Source organism: Pyrgilauda ruficollis, unplaced genomic scaffold, assembly GCF_017590135.1.
Source record: "Pyrgilauda ruficollis isolate IOZ18807 unplaced genomic scaffold, ASM1759013v1 scaffold40, whole genome shotgun sequence".
Taxonomy (NCBI): Eukaryota; Metazoa; Chordata; class Aves; order Passeriformes; family Passeridae; genus Pyrgilauda; species Pyrgilauda ruficollis.
The window spans coordinates 9,566,625-9,593,786 of record NW_024525490.1 but is presented as its reverse complement, the minus strand read 5'-3'; the positions used below and the strand labels follow the sequence as shown (position 1 = coordinate 9,593,786).

The 27,162-nt window shown below is 35.6% G+C and overlaps 1 protein-coding gene across 5 annotated transcripts in view; it reads right to left on the bottom strand.

Annotated features, from left to right (window-relative positions):
• FAM135A (family with sequence similarity 135 member A) overlaps positions 1-27,162 on the bottom strand; it is a 75,859-nt gene that overhangs the window by 19,294 nt on the left and 29,403 nt on the right. For 4 of the 5 annotated variants that reach the window (XM_041477344.1, XM_041477340.1, XM_041477342.1 and 1 more), the window contains exons 4-12: positions 17,640-17,719; positions 13,352-13,494; positions 13,166-13,236; positions 12,678-12,851; positions 10,376-10,502; positions 9,867-10,020; positions 7,019-7,096; positions 4,827-4,876; positions 2,949-3,104 (exon numbers count right to left, since the gene is read on the bottom strand). In XM_041477344.1, the coding sequence (XP_041333278.1) occupies positions 2,949-3,104; positions 4,827-4,876; positions 7,019-7,096; positions 9,867-10,020; positions 10,376-10,502; positions 12,678-12,851; positions 13,166-13,236; positions 13,352-13,494; positions 17,640-17,719 (1,033 nt within the window). Of the gene's footprint in view, positions 1-2,948; positions 3,105-4,826; positions 4,877-7,018; positions 7,097-9,866; positions 10,021-10,375; positions 10,503-12,677; positions 12,852-13,165; positions 13,237-13,351; positions 13,495-17,639; positions 17,720-27,162 lie in introns of those variants that run through there. The other variant, XM_041477343.1, reaches the window with a different exon arrangement.

Below are 27,162 nucleotides of genomic sequence, written 5' to 3'. Positions count from 1 at the left end.
TTGCAAATACATTATTTTTTCAGAGATAATCCCCACCCCTTCTCCCAGGAAGGGGGGATTGTTATACAATAGACTTAACAGATAATTTTACTGCTTAAAATCTAGATTTTAGAACAATTGATCATGAAAAGTGGACATTATAATTTTAAATTAAGCAATTTAAAAATTAATTAAAGATCCTCATCAATCAGGTAACAGTTACAGGAACACTGCCAAATTAGTAGATGTCTGTGGTATATGTCAAGAAAAGGGCACACAGATGTTTCCCAGGAGGCAAGCAAGGTAGTTTTGAGTTTACATGTGAGCACTTCACCACATAAACTAACTGGAGTTATATGGAGAGTAGATCTTTAGAATACTGCACTCTCTCCCACAGAAGACTAAGGCATTTTTTCATTTGCAATAAATCCCATTTGTAATTAAGTAATTCCAGTGCTTCTGAAGAAAATCTGAATACCAGTTCCAGACAGCTCCACGTAGAATAGCAACAGCATAAAACTAGTTGAAACCAAGCTCCTAAAGCACATAAGTCCTTATTAATGAGAGGAAATAACCCAAATCAACAGTAGTTTGTTATGTTTAATAGGTGCTTAACTTACTGAAGGACTGAGGCACTTGCTAGGACACTGTTAACCAGGCTCTGCAGAACCAGAGTGACTGCCAGCTCTGCTAACGATGCAGGAATCACTGACTTGGGCTGACTCCACAGGACTTTGCAGGAGGAAATTGCAGCTGCTACTCCTAATCTCTAGACTTCCCAGAGGCACGATTTTTATAGTCCTCCCAATGGAAACAGAAGAACTGTGTATAAAAACTGCTGTGCAATACATATTGTGTGTCTGCATATTTATGAATAGCAGTCAGAGATCTTAGTTTTCAGCTCTCCTATTTTAGGACTAATCAAACTGAAAGAAATAATTTTGGAAGAATGCATTCAGACCTACCAGAAGATGTCACTACAGAATAAAGAGATGAACTAGTTTAGTGTTCAAATGTTTTTTCAGTTTTTTCAATAAAATACATTTGCAAACCTTAACAGGTTGATCAGTATGATCCATGTAGTAGATGGATGTTCAATTTTAAAGTGAATTTTAAAGTGTTCCTCACTTTTTAATGTAGTGCTTTTCCAAGTATTTGAAAGTAGTTAAATATTGAAACACTTGAGTAAATATAAATAAAACCATTAAAATAATAATTTCAATACTTGAACAACTCTTCAGCAGAAATATCTGTTTTATAAGCATGTGTGCAAAGAGGTGAAAGTCATTTGACCAAATACAGGTGGCAGGCCTTTCTAGGGGGTATTTTAACACAAGTATCCTAACCACTCAGATCAATCACTCCCTAAAAGGGTTAATTAATAAACATTCCCAGAGAGAAATTTCCTGTGGAAGGTATAGTCTGGAAATATTGCAAGAAGAAAAAATAAAATGAGATTTAGCATCCAGTAGTGAACACATCAAAGTATTCATTTCCAAAATAAAAAGGTTTCTTATTCCAGAAAGGACAGGTTAAGCCTCTTAAGAGGAGAATTAGTGGGTCATCTTTAGCCTGGAGAAAAGGAGCTCAGCAGAGACTTCATTCTCTCTAAAACTACCTGAAAGGAGTTTGTAGCCAGGTGGGAATTGGTCTCTTCTTCCATGTCCCAAGGGAAAAGACAAGAGGAAATGGCCTTAAGTTGTGCCAGGGGAGGTCTAGGTTGGAGCAAGATTGGCTTGATTCACCAGCAAGAAGTTTTATTGTTTAATATTGTTTAAGGTTTATTGTTTAATAAAAAGAAGTTTTTTCCACTTTTCTCCAAAGAAATATTTTCTCCTGAACCAGTTAAAAAAGGAAGCCAATTGAATCTGCTTTTCTAGAAGAGCCCCTTTAGAAGTTCTCTCCCAAATTTGCCCTGAACCAGGACACACATTTTAAAAGAACCACATTTAAGAAGATAAATACATAATCATTAGCAGTGTCTTTTCTGGAGCAGTAAAAATTTATATATTACTTCTTCCTTTGCTTTTATTAAATATAGATTTGTACAAACACAAACATATGAGCAGCTGAAGGCAAATGCAGGTTAAATGAAACAGTATTCTTCTTTCATACCTTCCACCAGTTAACTTGAGGGATTCCAGTATTTATACAAAACCCACAGAAAGGTAAGTAAGATTCATAGAGAGACAATAAAATGACACCTTTCTTATAGCTAGCACATCAAACAAATAACCCTTTCCATTCTTTCTGAAAGATTCCATTTATTCTCCATAACAGGCTATTTCCATGACCACAATTTCCTCACTAAACAATGTGATTTATCAAGTAAGAGTAAAGCTTTAGTCCATACTTGACTGTATTTCACTATGGAAAGAGCACTGCTGTGGTTCTGGTTGCAGAGAGCCCACAGCAATTGCACACACCCATAGACAGACCAACAGCACTATAGATGTGTTAGTACACACACACACTCACGTACCAGATCATTTCACATACACATCTTTTACAAATTCCCATGTAAAAGACTTTTCCAAACTTAGTAACATCATAAATTCTTAATTCAGAAAGAAATACACTTTGTTTATGATGTAAGCAGGCAGCCTAAATGCAGAGAAGCAAAATGTAGGGCGGGCACTAGACATGGCTCCCACTGAGAAGTACATTAGTCTGCACAAATATATTTCATTCCACAGCCTGCAATCTGTCTTCTGAACTGCATTTCTTATTCAAAAGAACAGTGAATTACTTGGTTCATAAACATAAATAGTATGTTTTATGCATTATATTCCAACAACATTATACATTATAAACAAGGTAACAAATTAAATGCAACAGCTCCCTTTACAATTCCAACCAGCTTTCTGAAATATAAATAGAAAAATGGTAATCTGGAGGCTCATTGTGATAAACATTGCCATAACAATGTGTCCCAGAAAGCATATGAATGCCCCTGGGTCAATACTTACTCTTAACGTGTGATGCTCTTGTGCTAGCAAAGCTGTGACCTCCTCTTGTAAGGTAATGACCTCCAGAAACTGCCCCCAGAGAGCCATCAGAAGTGAGCAAAGCTGAGCAAGATTCATATTTATAAGTTCTGCCAGTTCATCAGGATTTTCCATTTTCTGAAGTCAGGAAAAAAATATTTATGTGATTCATTGATGAAACCATAAAGTACATACAGGAATAATAATAAAAAAGTATACTTTATCTTAGTGAGAATTTTAATTTAAAAAGCAACTTCCAAATGAGAACTGTTTCAACTAAGTATCAAAACTGGATGTCCTGGAGTTTCCTCAAACCAAGACACTGAATCAATCTGTGTTACAACAGTAATAGATTATTTTATGTTGTATTAAATATTATCCCATTGCTTTTTAGAATTAGGACTCCTGTCCAAAAATTAAAGCAATAATTCCACTTATGGCAAAGATAACCGAGTTCAACTATTTTATTTTCTAAAATCTAAAAATACTGTGTGCCTGAAAGGAAGAGGAATCAGGAAACCAAAAATTGACACTCGCTATGTTAGTCCAACTTTGATAAAATGGTAAGAATTTAATAAAGATATCTCCATTTCAGAATAGTTATTACTCACAATAACCTTTATAAGATGCTAAGTATCTACATACATTTTATGCATAGTCAGGAAGCAGTGTTATAGCACAGGCTTCCTAGAACCAGATCACACCAGGACAAATTCGGTGTGATACAGGTTTTGCTTTTTTTACAGTGTAAGGTAATCCTCTGATACATTCCCACAGCAATTGTAGATAGCTAGGCTTATGTTCCCTGCCATTTTAGAAAATAACAGTTTTTCAGAAACTCATTGTGGGCCCATAAGGCACTGAGGCAAAGGTCTTAAAATGAAAAGATAGTAAAGAACCAACTCTAGCAATATTACAGAGCTAGTAGAAAAAAGGATTGGGAATATAGAAACACCAACTTAACCAATAATAAGTGAAATAAGATAAATTTTTATAAGAATTGTACAAAACAGAATGAAGAAAACAGAAAATGCTTACCTAACTAAGGGAGAAACTAACGAATTCAGAGAAGCTATTTAAATATAAAAACTATTTTATTACATAAAGTAAGATTATTAGTTGCCCATAGAGAGCTAGCAAGGCTGAATTTGTCTTCAGTTATACAAATGATGTCCTTTTAAAGGCAACTTTCTTGCAATTATACTACTACTGCAGTAACTAAAGGTGAGCTTCCAAGTTGGGCCCACTTGCCAGCAAAGGGTGGATAAACTTACAAGAAATTTTAAAACATGACCTTCAGACTTCGCCATGACCAAGAAATCAGTTATTCAGTTGGGGTTAGTTCTGACTAAGGAGAGAGATGGGGAGACAAATCTAAGCCATTTAAAGTAGACAGTGTTTCCTTAAGAATGTAGAGAAAACAGGAAAAGGAGACAGCACTAGAACAAGTACTTTTACATGAGGGGATGACTTGCAGAATCTCCTTTTGTAAAACTTACTACTGCTTGATCTTGCATCATTGTTATTTGATACCATCAAATCCCAAAACATCAAATTATAACTGCAGAAAATTCAAAGTGTGATTTTCATACAAGTAGTCCACCTTTCTAAACTTTCACTTTCATGATATAAATAGTTACACAGATACCACTGACACACCAATCCACCAGATCAACAGTTCAGTTTTGGCATCAGTTGTGCAATTTCTCTTTGGAGGAAGAGTTTAAATAAGTGCCAGGAAAAATCATAGGTGCTGTCATCCCTAAAACAAACAGTTTATTCCCAAGTAGCATATAAAATCAGCACATTCTACTTTTATAGTTATTTCACTTATTTAATACATGAAAAAAAGCCCTGTACCTTGACTTCTTCACACAATTCTGTAAGACGGATTTCTACATCTATGTTTTCTGGAAAGATGAGAGGACACACTCATGAGTAATGTACTTTCCAAGTTGCAGAGTGAAACAAATTATCTCACAAAACAATTTTAAGACATGAAAAAGAATTCATCAAATAAAACTTGAAGCCATATTAAATGCCACAGTTATTAAATAAACTATAAACTTTCATTAAAATTCTTATAGCAATTTCTGAGATTGAGGACAGAACATAATTAAGAAAAAATTTGCAATTATCATGATTGCTTATCATGACACCTTGTCAAGGACAGCAATTTTCCATTCAAAATTAAATTTGAAAATATTGCAATTCAGATGATAGTTTTCAGATTATCCACTGCTATTCAGCAGCAATGTCATAATTTAAAACCAGGGTAATACAATTCCTCTTCTACCAGATTTTCTACAGAAGTCTTATTACCATATCATTTTTCTAAAGGTACATAATTTACAAGACACATGAATATAAATACAAATCTTTAGTTGAATTAATTTTTTTAGTTAATAAAACTGTTCTTTAAGCAATCTCTCAGTAGTTCAATCTCTCTCAGTAGCTCAGTTTTAAGAGCAAATCAATCTAACACAGCATGGCAGCTTAAACTGGATCTGAACCTTGAATGACTCATTTTTGAAGAAAACAGATATATTCCTTCATGAAGATGTTTTTCCTTGTTAAACAGCCCTGTTTACTTTGGGGGATTTGATAAATCAAATAATAATTTGGTATTATATTTAATTTCCTTCTGCATCTGAAGTATGAGTAATAAGGGAACAATTAATAAACCCTAAAATTGCCTGTAACAAGAATTCATATTTCATTTTTGAAACACAGTATTAAGGACAAAAATGTTCAGTATTTCTTGAAAACACACAGCAACAAAATACGCCTTGAAAGCCCCAAAAGTGACTTCAAAGTGTGGCTAATGAACAAAGGTTTACAGAACAGCAACAGGGTGTCTACTCAACTTCTTTTAATTATGCTACCTATACTTGGTAAGTATATATTGATTTTGAACTAACAGCATTCATCATCTTAGGTTTGAACTTAATGCCACACGAATTAACTCACACAACACAGAGTTCTGAGAAAAAAACCAAATTGCAGAAATGTATGATGTTCTCAGAAACAAGTTGAAAAAAGTTGTTTAAAGAAACTACATGTACCTTTTGCTAAAAAGTACCTCATGATAATTTTTCTGAAAATATGTGAAAATAATTTAAGCTATAATACTAATTTTGGAATGGCCACAGAAAAAATTATATGGTTTGCTTATGACACCATACTGATTATTTGTTTGTCACACTTCAATTGAGAATAGGCTTGTTGAACAAGGTTTAAAACTCTGAAATCTAAAACCATTATGGAAAACCCCAAACTATATTAATATCCCAATGCTATATTAAAAAAGAGAAGACCGAATAGAGCTAACACAACACAAAAGGAAATAAAGCACTTAAATTCTATAGCAGTAATGTTACCAGCAAACATCTGACGCAATTTTGCTGGCTCTGCTAAAAACCAGTTTGGTTTCCTTTTTATATTAAAACCAAAACACACTTATAGATGAGTAAGGTATTCTATCCTTTTCCCAAGAGAAACCTCCTTGTGCTTATATAGCACTGTAATCTTTTGTCCAGCATCAAGCCCACACTGACTGTCCAGAAGGAGGACTGGCCCATGTAGGTATGGACAAATGCACCCTAAACACTGACAGTGCCTTGTGCAGTGTTCGGAAGAATTAAGACTTGAGATACCAGAAGGAATCTGAAAGATTTCTCAGAAAGCAGAGGTATTAATTATCTTTAAATAGCTAAAAAAATGAGTCTGTGTTGCATTAAATGAAGTTATAATTTTAAGCTATTTTTAAAATGTTGATGACTGACTGAACTTTCACTCATTTTTGTTTAGTCAAGTAGAACAACACTAAACAAAAAATCAGCAGTGATGTCTCATTTTATCATCTACACTCAGCCTAAAATTTAGTAGCTCAATTCTGCAGACTTCAGAGTTCAACGTATGTTTGCTATGGCTGAATATTGAATTTTTTTCTTTCTACAAAAGGAGTAACATTTTATATCATTAATAAGAATATAGTATTCTATAATATCAATAAAATCTGAGGGATTATATCACCTGCTTTGGAAACATACCTAGGTAGGCGAATCTCTGGGTTCGTGGATATTTTCTTCTGAGAAGGCGTTCATAAAGGACCTGCATGCTGGCCTTGGCTAGTTACAGGGATTGTACACACATGACTAGTTACTACACTCCTTTTTCACCTGTGATTTATTATTTGCCTTAAAGTTAGTAAAAGAGCTTATTGCTAGCCTAGCAATTAGTGCAGTTAGATCAGTACATGAAAACATATCATTTTAGTGGAGTTTCTAGATTAAGTATCACTTGTGATACACATTAAGATAGCTTTTTTTTTATTTCCTGAAACCAGTAATATTTAAATGCTCAATTACAGTTATCGAGTCCAACAACTGTCTTCACATGCTTCTGCAAAATCAGTGCCTTGTTAAAATTTTATGACAGAGAAATAGCAAAGCAAACAGAAGAAGCAAAATTAAAGAGAGAATAATTTTATCTTAAACAAAAAAGTGATGATTCTGAAGTTTAAACAGGGCCAGATATTCTTTTCTGCAATGCCCATTTAAACTTCAAAGATAAAATATCCACTATAAAAAAGTTCATTTACTTTAAAAATTAAAAAAAAAAAACCAAAACGCAAATTACAATTGTGTACTTTGTGAAGTCCGGTGAGCCTCAATTTCTTTATAGAAACTTAGCAGAAACATAGCTTTTTTTTTTTCTTAACTGCTGATGGATTTTAGGAACATTAGTGTTAATGGTAGGTATTATTTTTCATAAGCAAAATGTGAGTAATAATTAAAGCTTACATTATTAGTAGGTTTTATTATATTAATTGTCCCAATCAATGTACAAACAAAATAACAAAAATAAATGAAAAATATATTTATAAATATTAAAAACCAAATAATTCTATCAGAGACTTAAAAAATAAAAATAAATTAAACCCACAGGAAACAATCTGTCAGTAGTCTGTACAATGAATGCTAAATCTAAGTTGTAATTTTCTCTTCAGATATTTATTGTGAACATTTCTGTTCAAAACTACATTCCTAAAGGTAAGCTAAATTACCCATATAGATTAGAAAAGGTCTGATTCAAGTTCCTCTGAAGCTTGTGAGTGGTTTAGGTGACTTCAATGTGGTTGAAAGATACAACCCAATATTGTATTGCCAGGATGCAACTCAATGACAGCTTTTTTCTATTACATATATATTTTGAAGGAATGTTTTAGGGGAACTGAAGATGATATCTGAAACATTTACGTATCAAGATTTAGTCTAAGCCTATCCTTAGAACAACAGTGCCATCAAACTCAATATATTGAGCTGGTAAAGCAAATCCAGACAAGGGCAACAAGGCTGGTGAAGGGTCTGGAGCACAAGTCCTGTGAGGAGCAGCAAAGCGAGCTGGGGTTCCTCAACCTGGAGAAAAGGAGGAGGCTCAGGGGAGCTCTTACTGCTCTTCTATAACTGCCTGAAAGGAGGTGTAGCCAGGTGGGGGTCAGCCTCTTCTCCCAGGTAACAAGTGACATAAGAGGAAATGGTCTCAAGTTGTACTAGAGGGGGCTCATATTGGATATTAGGAACAATTTCTTCACTGAAGAGTGGTGAGGCATTGGAACAGCCTGCCCAGGGAAGTGGTGGAGTCACCATCCCTGGAAGCATTCTAAAGGCATGTGGATATGACACTTGGGAGATGTGGTTTAGTGGTGAACATGGTGTTGCTGGCTTAATTGTTGGACTTCATGATCTTTAGAAGTCTTTTCCAACCTAAATGACCCTCTGATTCTATGGTTTGGGAAAAAGTATATTTTCACCTTACAAGGAAAACTAAGAGTTGAGTCACTCCTTTAATAAGGTGTTTCCCTCCATACAAAAATTAAGATAACTGGCAAAAAAATGTAGCAGTATTTTTGCTTCTATAAAGAAAATGCCTCAGTTTCTAGTATTTTTCTATGGACAGATTTGTAATACGCTTCCTGAATTTTTTTTCCACCACAAATAGCTTTGTATTTTGTAATAGAGAAGTGAAACATTCTTTCTTTGAATCACTAACTGACCACATCACATTTTAAAAATATTTTTCATATCTCAAGCACCAACCTTACTCTTTCACTGTGCTTAGTTCTGACACTGATAAAATTTAACAATACAAAAATCAGTAAGTACTGTCTACAATCCATATAAATGCCAAATGATCTTTTTTTTTCTTTAGCAGAACATGACTAAAAAAAAGTATATGGTTTCTGAGGAAAAAGTCTAAATCGTTGTTTACGATGCCAGTGTATTTTCCTTTCTTACTTCCACTGCTCTTCTAGTTCACAAATCAAGGTTAGGCTCTCTAATATATCTTCATTCTACAGAAAAGGAATGTACATGTACATTTCCATACATTACATGGAATACATTTGCAGTTAGCTAGAAGTCTTCATGGCAACTAAGTCTTTTTAAAATGTTAAACTACAAACTAAGTCAGCAGCAATTTTTTCTTGTAGGTTCTTTTTCATGTAAGTTTTCAGTGAAATATGCTCCTCAAAGCTTACAGAATTTAGATTTTTGTACAAATATGCAATGTTTCCTTACAACAAACGAAGTGCAGTGTGCTACTTGGATTAGGAGCTTCTCTAACTTTCTCACCACTAAACACAGTAATTTGAAACAAGAGAAAATCAAGACCAAGAAGGAAAAAATGTATTTCCACAGATTAAGGCTGTTATATCCTTATTTTATTAGAGATGAGATAGTACTTGTTCCTTTGTTTTTCTTCAGTTATTAAATTTCAGATCAGTTTAAGCAAAAAACATTTTAGATTCATGAGATATGCCATCAATGACAGTTTAATCTAGAAGAGGTCTTATAAGCATTCACAAGAAAGTGATAAATTTTATGAAATTGAACATACCCAGTTCTATTCGGTGAGAAGAGGGGAGATCCTTAGTTATTGTAATGAAATATCTATGTAACCCTTTGAAAGCAAGCAGCAAAGTGGCACAAAGTGTATAGTGGAAATTATAAGCATGGCTGAGGAAAGATTCTGAAACAACAAAACTGCAACCCTAGAATAAAAAAGGCACATATTAATTTTGTACAAGAAATGAATTCTTAGCAGAATGACTAAAAAGATAAGCAATTGCCTCTTTTGACAAACTTGATTTTTGTGATTTTCAATGGATTGCAAGACATTAAAAAAGGAGGTCAAACACTTAATATTGCAAGCTTCCCATAAGTACATTCCTGAAGCAGGTAACACAGTCTTTTGGAACAATTTTTTCTCATTTCCCTTTTCACATGCCACCCCAAAACAACTGTAACAAAATTCACTCTTTATCAAATAATATTCCTGAAGAAAAGATAGAATTCACACCTCCCCACAGAATACAAATAAAATTTTAAACTGATATTTAATCTTACATCTGCTGATAATTGTTTTGTGTAGTTATTGCCAAAGACCACACTTTCAAGAGAAGGAATCGCAGAGTCCCTGTTTTGTGCTGGTGCATTCCTGTTCAACCACGTATTCTTCACTGGGCGAGGAAAACTGCAAAAAGCACAAAATGAACTGATAATCTGAACAGTATGTTCATTACTTCCAATGCAAACTTCAATTAATTTAAACAACATTCCTGAAAGTTTAAGCCAGAAAGATAAATTTTGAACTACAACTGATATAAAGTATTCATTTTCTGTGGATTTTGCTGTGAGGACTTAACCTCTTAAAATGTGAAGCAGTAGCAGGAAGTTCAAAGCTGTTACACAAACTGATATTGCTGTTTTCCTAAAGGATGTCTGACCTCTGCCTGCTGAGGAGGAGATCCTATCCTGAACTCCTGGAAGAACAGAGCATCCTGCAACAGTAGCCTTGTGATAAAAACTAGGAAAGACGAATGAAAAATGAATGAATGCAGAAAGTGAGGACTATTAGATAACAGGCAGAAACAAGCAATTACAGGTTAAAGAAAAGTACAGATTATACAGGAGTACAGGGCTGTACCCAAGTAGAATTATCTTCTCTTTCAAGGGAAGTGTTAACACTGGTTGTTCCAACAGAAGGTGAATCTGAATGCTAGTCAGAAGAAGAAAACCGTCAAAAAGTGACCACCCCTAGGAAAGGAAGAGGCGCCAATAATGTGAGCATGATCCAAACAGATGAGGAAACTGTCACCCATGAAAGCCCAAAGGAGTGACATCTGCAATTCTCAGATTTTTCAGAAAGAAGTGTTCCAGAAAAGCAAGCCAGATATGGATACATCAAGTATTTGCTACATGGGGGAGCTCAGCTGAAATAAGACACTGTAAGTTTTAAAGTTTTTTCCTCTCCCCATCATAAAGCACAACTTGAATACTATAAACAATTTTGTGGACACAGCAACACCCTGCTCTCAAGATAACAAAAGCAGCATAGAAGATGCTGTTAAAGCCAGAAACTGAGGGAAAATGCATAGAAAACCCCTCAAATTTACTGCAACTTTTTAAAAAGGTCAGTAGGGACAAATGCATTTCTGAATAAAAATTAGTATCAAAACCTGTTTCTCATTTTCTGACAACAAATGATCAATACAGGTTAAATGTCTGAATGCCACTTGTGGGACAGTGTGATCATGTACATTTTACATACATGATGCTACTTTAAGTGCACGAAAAAGTGCATTTATCAGATTATGTCTTCAACAACAATTCCCACCTTCTCAGTACTTGTTTCTCTCTCAAATAAGGCTGCGCCATCTCTTCAGATGTGTTAGTTCATTTACTGTATAACTATGCCTAAAACACGTCACCAAAGTAATTCAAACCAACTTGCAGGGGGAAAAAAAGGACAAAAAACTCATGAAAGTCAGCTGAATCCTCCAGAGCAGCACAGCCCTACAGCACAGAACAGCTGTTTAACATACACAGAGATAGTGCTTTCCATGATGTGAAAACAGGCACAAGGAATGGGAATACCTGAAGCTAGAGGTCTGAGCATTTAAGGCACAGACTGGACTTGAATATAAAGAAACTTGAGGGCAGTAGCATGGAGTATTTGGAGACCATGAAAGAAGGAAATGATAGATATGCTAAAAAAAGGTGTGCAAAAAACACTTAATAGGTGTAACTGACTGTACAGCCCTTTTTCACACAGAGAGAGATGCAAAGTAAATAGAGATTGCAAAGGTTGACACAAGTAGATGAAATTAAAAGGCTTCAGCAAAAAACAGCCAAAATCTTTTTTAAAGAGAAAAGTTAATTCTCCAGTTCCATTTACTAAAAAAAAGGTAAATTTATCATTTGCAGACATCACTGCCATTCCAGCAGTAACTGAAAACCGTGAAGATAGTTGACAGAAGGCACCCTGTTTGTATTAACAGCAGCTATTTCAGTCACTGAGTACAGTGTGCAGCAGATCTTCCTGATTAAAAAAATTAATAAATATTTATACATATAAATATATGTATATACAAATATAGATATTTATACATTCCTCCACTTCTCTGGCCTTGGGCATGCTCTCTCTTCTATACTACACATTCTTACTTCTAATTAAAAAAACCCTCAGAAATCGTTTCAGATAATTTTAAAAACAAAAAGTTTACCATCCGTCTGTGCCCTGAATTCCAAAATCATCATAGAAAACAATACTGTTCATATATTTAACTTCTTCCTAATTATTCTGGTTTTGTAACATTTCCATTTGGACATTCAAGAATTTATTTGTATTTTATTAGCGAGAGATTACCTTATCAATGGCTGATGCAGAGCAACCAAAGAAGCGTGGACTATAACCGATATGACAGAGAGGTGGAAGTAGTCAAACATAACATTGACGTAATGATGAAGGCCCTGGTGTAGGTTAAAGTGCAACTTTAAAGTTCGGCTACTAATTGGCTGTAGTGTGCTCAGGTCATCAGGTCTAAAAAAGAAATCAACAGAACAACATACAATTAGAACAATCATATTTAGAGTGCAAGTTATTAATAACTGACTCAAACAGCAATTTATCATAAGTCCATACTTTGGAACACAATGGCATCACCCCCAGAGAAAAAATATTAGAATGAGACAAACCAATTATGAAATCTTAAGAGACTTCAGAATTAGATTTCTTTTTTACTATCATTTATGTCTAATGTGAACACACTACACCTATAAATAATACAGATTTAAACAGATTAAGGAGTTAACGTATATTCTTGCTTTAATAAAATCTTCTATATTTAAACTTACGAGTAGTCTGTATCCGTGAAGTGTAAATCTAATGTTAGCAGAAAATTCATTTCATTAAGCGACTCCTCAATCTACAAAGAAATTGTAGAAGCATGAAATCTTTCAGGTCCCTTATTTTTACTAATTCAAATTGTATATAACAAAACCTAAATTATCTGAATATAGTAAATGTGAACAGCAGATTACCTTCCTCTCATCTAACAGCATTTTTATTTTGAAAATCATCACATCATTCACAGCAACTTCCTCATTTTTGTAAAGAATCTGAAATGTTTTACTGCAAACTATATTGTCATGGACTGAAGCAGGAAAGGCAAGATCTGTTGCACCTGAAGAAAGAAACAAGTATTAATATAACTGGAAAACTCAGAGCAGCTAGTAAGAGGAACTATCATTTCCATCAGTTTCACGATTACTATTAAAACTGTAACAAAATCAGTAACATAAGTGGTTTTCTTTTCAGCCAGCAACTGATGAAGTTTGAAGGGGTACATTTTGTTTCAAAGAAACACTGTCAATATTTTTAATATAATTTGCTTTTAATATAAATTCTGAAGAATTTTTGCTTTGCTACAAACTAAAGACATTCTAGGCATCAAAAATTGCAATAAAAATCCTGAATTCTGTCTTGTTTCATCTGGCATTCATGTTAATTTGCAGGTTTTAACCACACTGAAAACAAAATTACCTACAGATGAGGCAAAGAGGTTAAATGGCATATACCACTCGACTGAATCAATCAAGAACAGAGATTGTTTGTTCTTTCTTTTCAAGATCTTTGCATCTTACTCACGCCAAACTAATTCCAAGCCTGTCACTTGAACCTGGCACTGCACATGGAATATGACACTTCAAAGGCTACTCATCACAAAGAGTTCAGAAAAATGTGATAAATGGTTGGGTAATCTTTTGCTGAAAAAAAAGAGTTAAAAGACTTGCAGAAGAAATGATAAAGGGAATGATTTAAAACAGTCATTGAGGAAATGATTATCATAAAAGCAAAGGATTATCACAGGAATTATCATGATGGGTACTATGAAGAAACCTAAAAGAAGTTGGAACTTGGAAGAACAGAAGTAACAGAAATACTGACACTTATACCTCCTCTTAAAAATGGCTCAATAACATCAATGTCTTCCATGACAAAATGTATTGGAAATCATGTAAATGAGGGTGCAAAAGATTTTTAAAAATTCTTTTGATTCTTCTTAATAAATTACTTCAAAGGAATCCATAAGAGGAAAAAAAAAATCTGCAGTTTGCAGTCTATAGCTTTGGGGCCTCTGGTAGAATATTACTGCCCTTGGCAAACATTCCCACTCTTAGTAACATCTTAATTCAACTTCTCTTCAGAAATGTACAAATACTGGGTTTTGCTGAAGTGTTTTCATACATATCATCAGTTTAGGTGTCCTGGACAAAGTGCTTACAAAGGCTGAATCATTACAGTGTAATTCCCCTATGAATAATGCCACTTTCAGCTTACATCCATCTGTGTCATCTGTTACAGCTGAAGGGCAGAGCAGGTATGGTTTCACTTGGCACATAATCTGATATAACTGCACAGCATCAGCAAAAGGGATCTCCCATTCCCGTCTGAAGCAAAAGAAGTAATGGAGACAAATGGCTGAGGCCTCTCTTCCTCTGCAGTGTCCAGCCCTGAGTTACAGCCCCCAGCTCTGCTGACCTCAGCGGAACACAAACCGGCACCCCCAGAAGAGAGAGAGGAGCTGCAGAGCAAAAGCTGAGTCAGGAACAGGCTGAGCCTCTTCCACATTGGGAGCAAGGTCTCACAAGTGTGGGGTCATCAAGGCAGAACTGCTGTCTTTTAAATCAATGATGCACTGACTGGCCAGGACTATTCCTAAGCTTCTATCCACACAAAAGGCTGTTTCCACAGCAGCGGAGAAAAAAAGGTGGGATTTTTTTTACTCTTGCATATAAATGACATATTTACCCTTACATATTTATTACTCTTGCATATAAATTTACTAGATTTATATATATATATATTTATTGATTTATATTTCACAAGTTAATTTACTCTTGCATCATAAAACCTCTTTCCTTCCTACTCTGCCTTTGCTGCTTTTTCCTCCCCCTTTTTTTTTATCTGAAAACCAGCCATGAATTTTTGAGAGAAGGAGGAATTCAGAACATCCTCAAATCTGAAACAACCTCATAAAGGCTAAAAATACAGATGTTTTTCTTTTCATTTTATACAGCAAAACTACATCTTCCTTCAAATTACAAGAATAATAAAAGACCTTCACAAGACTGGAGCTAAAGCAAGTGAATTGCCTTATTCTATCTGTAATGACACTCATGCTGAATCCCAAGCAGTTCTCATGAGCTACTAAAAGATGTGGGAAATAGAAACAGAAAAAAATACTTATTTAAATTAATGAAGGACTGCATGAAGAGCTGGACAAGGGGTGAAAGGAGATAAAAATGAACTGGAAAAAGAGGAAAAACTTATGACTGTGTATATGACTTGGGAAAATAAAAGGAGGAGAGAGATGAAACAAATGGTCTGTAGGAGAGGGGATAACACAGCCAAAGTAAGGAAACTGCAGATAACTTGTGCAGAGTCCAGGGAGAGCTAGAAGTAGGCAAAATTACTTGGAGAGGAGTGGGGAAATCATGACATGACAAAGTGAACAGGATTTAGAATAAGCAAGTGTGAGAAAGACTGAAAGGAGAGGAATGTACAGAAAGAAGCACCTGATCAATACAGAACACCACTCTCAAGAGTGGGGATCCTGACCAGCCTCCTCTGTGGTCAGCAAGCAACATTTTCACACAGTGAATCAGCACTGTGCTACTCTATGCTGAGACCAATAGCAGCTATTTTCTACAGACAGCAGCAGTCCCAGGAATTGCTATCAGCTATTCCTCCTCCTAGAGCAGGAGGGCTGCATCTGAGCCTACAGCATCCAGCTCTGCTAAATCAAGCAAGTGGCTAAATGGAAATGGAAAGCAGATGTTCTTGGCAAGCACTGCTCACAAGAAGGACAAACTAACCTCCTTTCACTGACCAGCCTGTACCCTTCCTTCTCCTTTGTTGTGGGACAAACATTATCAGTAACTACCTGAAAAACAGAACTCAGAAACTGATTGAAAAAGGGCCCCAGTTTTTGGGTTTGAAGGGGTTTGGGTTTTTTGTAAAACGGCTGCTTGTCAGCTAAATGAGTTCCCCAGCTGAGTTCCCAGACCAAATCAGACACTTGTGCCAACCATGCAGAGCAATATGAAGGTAAGACACAGTGGCCAGAGGGAATCAAGCGCTGTTTTGTTTTTTTTTTTTTGTCAGAACTGCTGATCTAAACTTCCATCAAACTGCAGTCTTAATCCTTATACCCTTTATGTCCAGTAACAAGAAACAAGAGCTAACACATATGTCACAATTTACTAAAAAGACTGCAGCTTTCTGAAAAAATAACCTAAGACCATTCAAAAATATATCATGAAATGGAAAAAAATTTTTTCCCCACAATATCAATCATATTATTCAGTGTCACTTCTTAAAGATTGTATTTTACTAAAGGATGTTTACCAGACCTAAATTCTAAACTACATTAAACTTCACCTTTGAAGTGGAGTAATATTGGCTCATTAGAACTATTCATTTATCTCACACAAATCCAAGAAATATTTAGGAAGCTTGACCAAAACCCAGTATCTACATTGTTGCTGTACTCAGAGCTACTTTCAAAATAGCCTCGAACATTCAGTTTCGGTTACATCCTATCAGACTGTATTCAGTTACATTTTCTCAGATTGTATTAGGTTTTTCTTCCTTGAAATTCACATAATTCTATGTAACATTTGAAAACTTAATTAATTTTTTGTTTTTCACATTTTTACACCATGATGAGGTATGGCCTACACAGAATTAGGTGAGCACCAACAGCTTTCTCTGGATTTAGTTTGCATGGACATAGAAATCAAAAGTGAATGACAGGTTTAAAAAGCAAAAAAGATAAGGGAAATCTGTTCAGGAGGTTAAATCAATTTTCAAGTGTACCACTAGAGAACAACAGAGTAATTTTGAAAACTGCATCCTTTCAAAGTGTTCTTTTCAGAAAAAGAATGGGCTTATCAATCTCTGTAAGAGTCTGCATCTGAAATTCTCCATTGCTTTCAGATATCTACTTAGATCTGCCTTTGGTCATCTTAGCCTGAAATATGGAGAAGACTGAGCTGATCAATGGAAAAATCCAGAAGACACTCATATAAAGGAATCACCAGGTTTTGCTACCAGCAGAGACAATCAGGAGATGAAAAACAGTAACACAAATTCTGTAATCAACTTTTAAGTCCTATTGTTAAGAACAAGATATATTTGCATTGTGTTAGTAACAAAAATAGAAACACATATGTATTAGTTATAAAAATATACAACAAAAAGTGCAATTCCTCAATTAGCAAGGCAAGATAATGACCTAATTTACTGAAAAGTTTTTACACTTACCAGTTCCATGTAACAAACTAGCTTCCAATATGTGTGGAATTCTTGGAGGAATTTTCATAGATGCACGAATCTGGTAAAAGCTAAAGCAAAAAACAGTGATTTGCAACAGATGTGCTATAGTACATCTCATTTACCATATACAGATATATTGACAAAGGCAAGAATGGATAATGGGAAAGAGGAACAGATCAAGGAAGTCTACAAAGCCTAATACTATCTTACTTGACTTTTATCTTATTATATTTTATTTTTTAAAATTATTAACCAAAGTAGTAGTCAAACATGAATAAAAAGAAGTCCCAACACTACCTTTTCCATACCCCACAGAGTTGGGGCATATCTTGTAAAGATCTGCAATAAATTACACTGGGAAACTGGTATGAATGAAAAATCAGGACAATCACCTACACTACAGGAGTCTCAGAAGGATCTGCACATCTACAGGACTGCAATAATCAGCTCTGACACTGAAGGAGGTGAAACTGCATTTTGTAAAACTCCCTCCTCCAGGATCCCCTAAAAACACACCGCTTACCAGACACTCCCTGTATGGTTTGTAGCCACCAGCTATGCAAAAGTGCAAATAAAGGGTCACACTAGGCAAAACATGACAGTACCTTTATGCTATCAAAGCCAGGAACTGCAGGCTTCGAGCCTAAAATTGAGAAAAACCCCAATACAAGTCTTTGGAGTCTCTACCCTATCTCTAAACCATTTTTCATCTTATTCAGCTCCATACCACTTCCAACTTTGATTTTCATCTAAGAAATCCTTAACTGACACCAGACTGGTTTTATGGAAGCCTCTACACAACATAAGCACCCACAAATACCTTAGATGACACATTCTAACCATCTCATCCCATTTCAGATAATTTATTTTTGTTTGAGGAGTTAGCTTCAGCTCCTCAGTGAGCTGATGTGACCTACAACACAACTCCACAAACACTAGGACCAGTGAAAGGGAGGCAGCACAAACACAGGTACAGGGAGGAAGAAAACCCCGCCTTCTTTGGCAGGAGCATGGTCCTAAATGCCCTTAGGACCTTCAAATTTCACTCTCAGTGTACACCTAATCAAAGTCATAGTTTTCATCATCCCCAAAAATCCAAATTCAAACCAATGTATTTGTGGTTTTCTGATTTTGGCTTCTAGCACTTCAACTGAAGCTCCCCATCTGGGACTGATGTGACTATGTATTAGCCTAATAATCAGCCAGTGAAAAAGCCCTTACTTTAATTCTTTCACAAAATTAAAAGTCAACTTTAGTCTCGTCAAAACATATATATCAAGGAATGCTTTATAATGAACCAGTAACATTGTTAGAGATAAGAGATTAAGTGAATCCTACCTTTAAAAACTAGAGCAAAACTTAACCTACTGCAAGTTACTAGTCACATATTTCATTTTTCGAAACCCACAGGTCAAACATGATTCCAAATACACTCCCTAAGTGATTAATAAATAGTAAATTTATTAATTTTGTATTGGGTTAAAGAAATATGAATTAACATTAAGATTTCAATATTATCTTCTCCAAGAGTATACAGAATTGAGAAGATTAAGAGTGCCCTCTCAACAGTAACCCAGGAGGATGCAGCATAGTACAGTGATGCACTCCTTTTTTTCTGGGTCAGATGAGACTTCCATCATTCAATTAGTGACTCATTTCACCTATGCTGAAGAAACATGATACATGATAATGTACAATAGCCTCAGCAAGAAGATACTTTCCACCAGCCCCAGCTTGACAGTGTCATTTTTGGATCCACAGTAAACATTCATCAAGAGCCTGATTCCTTATCACTACTGGCTGCATCTTCCCATGATCCTAATGACCAGCCTGTCATGGTAAAGCACACTGCTTGTTATTTCACGTATTAAAATAATGTAAAATTATTTATATGGTTTACATGAAATATTTTGTTGCAGTTTTCTATTAAAACATCACATCTCAGTAAGTTCAGATATATGCCACATATTTTAATTCACCTTGGTTTTAGCCTACCAAACTATTCACACCAAACTCCCATTCTATTAGAATTTAAAAAATCCAAAATCTGCATCATTCTCAACTGATGTTTAGAAGCATGTGACAGCTCTGCAGAGCATAAATTTGACTACATTAACAACTTTATCAAATGTGGATAGATTACTGAATAAGGACTGTTACAAGGTAAAATGAAAGGCAAGGCAAAATAAACACTTGAGCACTGAACAGAAAAAAAGGTGCAATGGGATATTCCTGTTACTTAATCCAATAAGGCTCATTCACCCTCGAGATACTATTAAGTGATTGTTTGCAGTTTGTGCCTCAAAGAAAACAATCAATAGAATTGTTCATGCTTAAAATGTAATTTGTGAAACCAAAAGGCTGTTAGGATATCCTTTCTTTCTTATTATTGTTTGCTTGCAATTAATCAAGAGCAGACCATTCTATCCTTCTTCTTCAATAAACCCTTTACCTGCCTGATATTTTTATTTGGTTCCATGGGGAGATGGTGTCTTGTTTGCTTGTTTGAGAGAGGTGGCTTAGATTTTCAGCAGATTTATACTTTAAGCAGTTTAGAACATAAAACATTCACCTGTTACTCTGAATAAAATCTTGTAGGAGTTCAGCTAAGGGCAAATATGTAAACACTAATTCAAAATCTTTTGCCTAGATAGATGACAAAATTATTTAACTGCACCAAGGTATTTAAATAAGAAAGACAGCCCCCTACACAGTATTTACCTGAATTATTCACTGTCATTCATCTTTAAATGCTGTATACATTAAGGATGTATCTGCAAATGAAGAGCTATTATACTGAAACAGGATACTTGATTCACAAAGGTATTACATTTGCAATTTGTAAATACGGAAATACTTTTTTAAAGTTATGATATACATTTCTCAGTTGACAGCAAATTTTAAAAGTAATGTAAAAACATGCACCAAGCTTCACCACTCTTTTCCCCAAGCCCTGCCTTCCTCATCTTGCCGTCCTTTTGTTCAACACACTAATCAATTTGTGTTGCAATACTTCCATTTCTATTAAAAACCAAAACAAAACCAAGTCACTTTCAATTATTTCCTGGCTGTACTACAAACATTGTTTAGTTCTCATTGGGACAACTGACTCATAAACCTGATCTATGGTATTTGCTCGGGCCTACACATAATAATTCAGTATCAAGGACTTGTTACTCACCTATCACATTCAATTGTCCCAAATATCCTTAAAACACTCCATAAATAAGATCTGAATACAATCAGCTCTCCACTGTCTCATGTATCAACTCTCCATTATCTATTGTAATGAGAGAATGAAGGTATCCTGAGTAGTGGAAAATTCCATATGATAACAATGCTACAGATCACACAACTGATGGTGCAGCAAACGTGCCCAAATCCATGAAGTAAACTTCAGTCTACCAATGCTTTCAAACCTCAGTCCAGCTTCTTCCAAATGGTGGAACATGGCAGACTTAATCACACAGCTGTAAGGTTACTAGAACTTTTCAGACATAACAGCTCAAGTCCATCAGTGTGTCTACACTACACTGCTTTCCTGAAGCCCACTGGAAGGGAGACCCATCACAACCATCTCAGAGCATGGCCCGTGCTGAAGCAAAGCCAGTGAGACTCACATGCCCAACCTCGGTACAGCACATTTTCCCTAACACGCATCTCTAAGTCCCAGGAATACGACAGGGGAATTATCAAACTGATCCTGCACCAGTCTGGTTCTTTTTCAAGTCCTGATTCTGAGAGCAACCTAGACAAATGCGCTAGTGGTAACAGAGACAGAGTTCATATAAAACTTTATGTAAAAGTGTTTTCCAGAGCAGAAATACTAGAAAAAGAAAATAACTCAAGCTTTGCAGTCAGCATTCAGATTCCAGAAAAGTGCTAGGGTTCTGAAAGCATGGACTAGCTATGTTTTTTATGGGAACATTTTTAAAGAATAATTTGAAAAAAAAGTTACAATCTCTCCCTTAACCTCCGTTTTGACTGTATTACATGAAAAAACATGCCATTTTTGGATTATTAACTGAAACTGCCACATCATCATTGATTTTTTAAGATAACAAAGAAGTCAGAAGTATTTTGACAAAAACACTTTAAAGCTACTCTGTTTTGAAGAAAATAATAGCATTCAGAAAGGTGGTATACTGTAACAATCACCTGTAAAAACCAGCAATATCCAGACTACCATTTGTGCCATTAGCTCAAGCAAGATTACCATGCATTTCACTAAACAGAGAATAAACCAACAGAAATACCACCAAGAACTTTAATTTACAGTATGACAGAAAATACAGTAAAAAAGTATTCAGGAGCAAGAGCCTGATATGCATTAACTGTTAAATTACCCAGACAGATTATGCCATGATGTTAAGAATCAGCACCTGATAATTCAGCAAGATACATTTGGGTGATCTTAGATGATACAGCTAGTGTTTGTCACTTTAAAAGGCTGGGCTACAATGGCAGCTAAGGAAGCTGAGTCTTAACATGAGTCACTGCAGTACAAGCAGTGCAGGGAACACAGCTGGATGAAGGTCTGACTACACCAAGAAGAGATTTTGAATTAGTCTTGAGAACCATTTTTTCAAGACAACAAGCAGCTTGCTACAGCTTGATGTTCATGGTATTGATGTGATTTAAGGCAGGCTCCAGAGGGAGGCTGAGTAAATGGAACTTGAAACAGTCTTAAGGCTACTTTAGCATTGAAACAGAGAAGCTATGGAATCTTCCCTTATGGAAGCTTTCAAGACATGAGGGGACAGTGCTCCAAGCAATATGGTTTGTATCAAGTTCTGACCCTCCTTTCAGCAGGAAGAGGGTCAGAACTGTATGATATGCTACTATCCCTTTCAGCCTGAATCAGTTATGATCCCAGAAGTTAACGGAAACCCGAAAAACAGGGTTCAGCAATTTCCAAATTGATGACTGAAAGGCAACACAGTAAAAAGCACATATGGTTGGGAATTGGCACACCGAACAAGTTGCAGACACACCTATGAATAGAACATATTTCAGCTCCTGGTTTTCCTAAGTCTACACTGGCAAAATCCCTCTCAACAGCTGATTTACTTGCTCCTCTGAAAGGCAGCATTTTTTTACTTCCTATAGAATTTCAAATGTCATTGACTTAGGAAAAAAAAAGCTGACCTGCAACACCACCTCTGAAAATCTGCCAACCCCTCTTTCTCTAAATGCTTACAGCATTTACTCTACTTGGCAACAGACATGAGGATGAACACCAGATCTCTTGCTCTAGTTGTACTACTTAAAACCTTTATCCTGAAACAGTTTGATATCCATCCCCTGAAAGGTACCTTTGCTTTTGCTTCAATGTAGGAGGTAGTCTAAAAATTTGAGATGTCTACTGAGACAGCATACAAGCAAAGCTGAAGTGGACAGCTTATAAATACCCAGGTGATTTCTGTCAAACCCAGTCTATGCAGTCATTCTTCAGTAAATATATGCACATGCCTGCTCGTATCTGTTTATGTAATTTAATCCTCAATGTCATTACATGCAAATATATAACCATGATTTTAAAAGGTTCAAGGATATCTGGAGCTTAGTGTCCTTGTAAGAAAAGGTGTTCTGAAATAAACAGCTAGAATTACTGCTCTCCTGCAGGCAGAGGACACCTCTACTGTCCGTCCTGTATAAAGGATTCAATTTTGTTCATCAAGTTGTATTAAAATCTTGAACATTCAAAAATCTGGCATGTACCAGAAAATGCTTTCCCACACAGGAAAATTGATAGGTTTCCTTTTTTTTATCCCCACTATGGGGAAACTTCATTTAGATAGGCATAAGTAAGGGAGTTTTTACCACATTTGTGGAAAATGGCAATTTATAATCTGAGCAGGAAATAGGTTTATGAATAACTGGAATGTATCTTGCTACTGACAAAAACAGAAATGTATGAAGTAATAGTGATTTGACTTTTTAATGGTCCTATATGGAACTATACGGAGTAATGCATGAAAAAGCAGTCATAAAGTACAACCATTATTAAAATTAAAAAAAAACCTAAACTCATGCATTAAAAAAGCATATGAGTATTTATGGCAATAGCTGCACAAGACTTTACTTGAAAAACCACTTAGTTGGTCAGCTAAAGAACATTCCAAGGCAAGTGTACATTCTGAAAAATCTTCATAACACACTTTTTCATTGAGATAAAACTTTTTTGCTGTTCCTCTCACCAGGAAGAGGAAAGACAGAAGTGTGTACAGCAGAGTCTGAGCTTTCCTCTTCCCTAAATCCCACTGCACACTTAAACGTGCTCAGTCACATTAACAAGAGCAAGCACTGAATGTCGTGGACTGTAAAACTCACATGCACACTGGGTCACCTGCAGGGCAGATTCTAAATTTATCAGTTAACCAAATGGAAGAACAGCTGTGACTCTGTATATGCAAAACCTCAGGAGAGCTCTTGGGATCTACTGAGTGTAGGGCCCTATTAAAAACACACCCTCCACTGCAGACAACCACTAAGACTTCTCTTTTTTCCAAGGTGAGCTGTGGCTCAGGCAAGCAGGACTTGTTTGATGCAGGAGAAAACAGAGCTGGAGATGATGCTCTGCTTTGCAAATATGGAATGTGGCAGTGAAATGAGGAACTGCAAGGAAAATGGACAGAAGAGCGTTCCTCCATAGGAACAGGCAGCTCTGGGGGCAGCGGTTCCATGGAGGCAGCGTCAGGCTGACCCTGGCAGAGCTGTGTCCTACAGATCACACCTCTTTCCATGCAACCAAATGGGCACTAACATAAACTCCCGCTGCAGCGAGAGGTTGAGTCAGCAAAATACTGAAAGGATGCAACAATGAGAAAAAAAATATTAGTTTATTTCTGTTCAACACCCCTCTGTTCTACATGGTAAGCCCCTTGCTACTGGAGAGACCCTACATCCCTAATTCTTTAATGGATTTATAAAAAAAACCCTTAAAAGCAGTAAAGATATTTAGTACTTCACACAGTAACAAGCCATTAGTGACAAATGCCAACATACTTTTCTAGGCAATCTGAGTACACCTGTAACGTTTAAAGCATTCCATATGACTGTGAAACACAAATACTCTATCTTGAACATTACCACAAATTTGCCAGATTTTTTTTTTTGCAACCTCCTAAGCATTCTGTATAAAGGCAATCTAGGCCAAGAGGAAAATCAGAATGGAAGTAAAATTTGGTGCAATGGGACAGAAATAAGAGAACAGAGAAAGACAGAATAAAGCACAGGCAGTAAAATGTTGATTATTGAAGTGCAAAATTAAAACCAGAATTGGTTAGACTTGTTCCTCACCAGGAGACTTGCGCAGTCATCTATAAAAATTTAATCCCACTGAACCCAGTTGGGGCCCGCAGAATGGACACCGAACTAGTTACAGGGCTTATCTGGACAGGGAATTATTTAATACAAGTATAGAATGCACAGAAAGATTTGTATCTTGCAATCACTTTGTAGTAAGTACTTCTAGTAAGGACCAATATGAGATTTACACTCTGCTATAATTGTGGGATTTACCTGAGAAACTAATTCAGATACTTGAGCAACAGGAAAGCTCTCATGCTCCATGTTTAAAATCTTTTAGCAATCCCTTCAATGAAAAATCCATGTATTTCTCAGCTGACTTTTATTAAGATGATAACACAATGGGCAAACTTACAGGAAATAGATAAGAGGTTCTCATTCATTTGAAAGAAAGTTTCCTTGAAAGTTAATTACTTTTTTGAAGTACCTCACATGCCTAGAGCACACATTTCTGAAAATCAGTCTAATATATAAACAAAATAGAAATTAGACCAAAAGTTTGATCAGAGTTATTTGAGAGACTAATACCTCAACTAAGTCACAGCAGCTTGTTATGAAACAGGATTAAATATGTGAAACAGGATTAAATACGTAAAACAGGAGAGAGGAAAGTAAATGCAACTGGAGATTTTGCCTTGTTATTACAAAAGCCTTTTCACCATGTTCTTTCCACAAGACACACTCAGGCAGAATTCCTGCAGTAGTTATGAACATCTATTAAAAAACTTGAAAGAGTACAGTCTCAAATAAGTATTGTTTTTTTAAAGAGACACATAAACATGCAGTACTAGATGAGTACTTATTTAATCAAAGATATGTTAACTTATATTAGTCTATGTTTATAATTTTAGTTCCTCTTTTATTTCCTCTTCTTACTGAAGAGAAAAAGAAAGAAATCATACTGAATTTCCTTACATCTTTAAAGTACAACAGTCCCATAAACCTTATCTTCAAGAATAATGATTTCTCATATTCTCTTATAACAACTTTTAAACTATATTTATTTAGCTTGAAAGTATTTTTGTTTGACTTTTTGATTCAGCATACTAGCCTTGCAAGTGTTATATCACCATTGTTTAACCACTTTGTGGCTGGGGAGAAAAGTATGGGATGTTAGGTTTTCCTAGTATATAGGGTCACAATTTCATAACTTCAGCCCTTGCAAACAGACATCAGTTTTTACTAAGACATATCATAACATGTTAATTTTGAAATCAAAGTTTAGCAAACACAGCAGATGGGAGACCAGAAGACAACTCATGTTCTGGCATTCACTAGTCTTTCAAATGTTGTAAGTTTTGCGGCTGTGCAATTCTGTTCCTCTCATCTGTCAGTAAACAAGTATACAAGCCTTACAATTTATTTTGCACCTTATTTTAATGAAAGGCCATGTCTGTTTTAATAGCAAATAGCAAACATTTAACCTAAGGGAAAATCAGGTACCATACAGAAAACTTGCAAAAAATCATGACAAAAGAGCCCATGTGAACTACCCTATCTTATGTAAGATGCGTCAAAGAAAGGTAGGTCATCAGTTTCATCCCTTACCAACATCTTCATCTTTTCCCCTGTAGTAAGCTGTGTCATTCATGAAAGTCACATTAGCTCCTGTCATTTAAATTTTTAAATTGAAACACTGTAGTTTCAAATATAACACACTGCTCTGAGATGTTATTAGCACACTAAGAAAGAAAAGTAATCTCTCAGATTTAGAAGTGTCTTTTTTCCTTTAAGCAAGGCACATTTCCATGAGTCATTTAAATCACCTTAAGCCAGTCATGCCCCAGGTAGAAGCATTTTGCAGACCAAAACCTCTTTTACATATTTTGTCCTGCTTCAAATAAGTTTTGATGTTCCATCAACTCTATGGTAAAACAAAACAACATGCTGCTCATCCACCTGAAAAGGGAAAAGAAGAACCCAGTAGGGGCTATTAACAGAAGGCATGTTCACAGAGCTAGAGGAGAAAATGTTCCCTTCAGTGACATGACACTTAGGGTTTAAGAAAGGCTAAGCTAGTGGTGGGGCTCCACGCTCAGAAATAACATGAAATTGCACTGCCACTTCTGGTAAATTATTTTTTCCTCAACTTCAAGAGTTTCAACTCCAAAATCACTGAGAAGCAGTACTGCTGGCTGCAGACTGTATTTATACATTTATTATTTACATAAATCTTAAGACATAACCTCAGAGAATATTA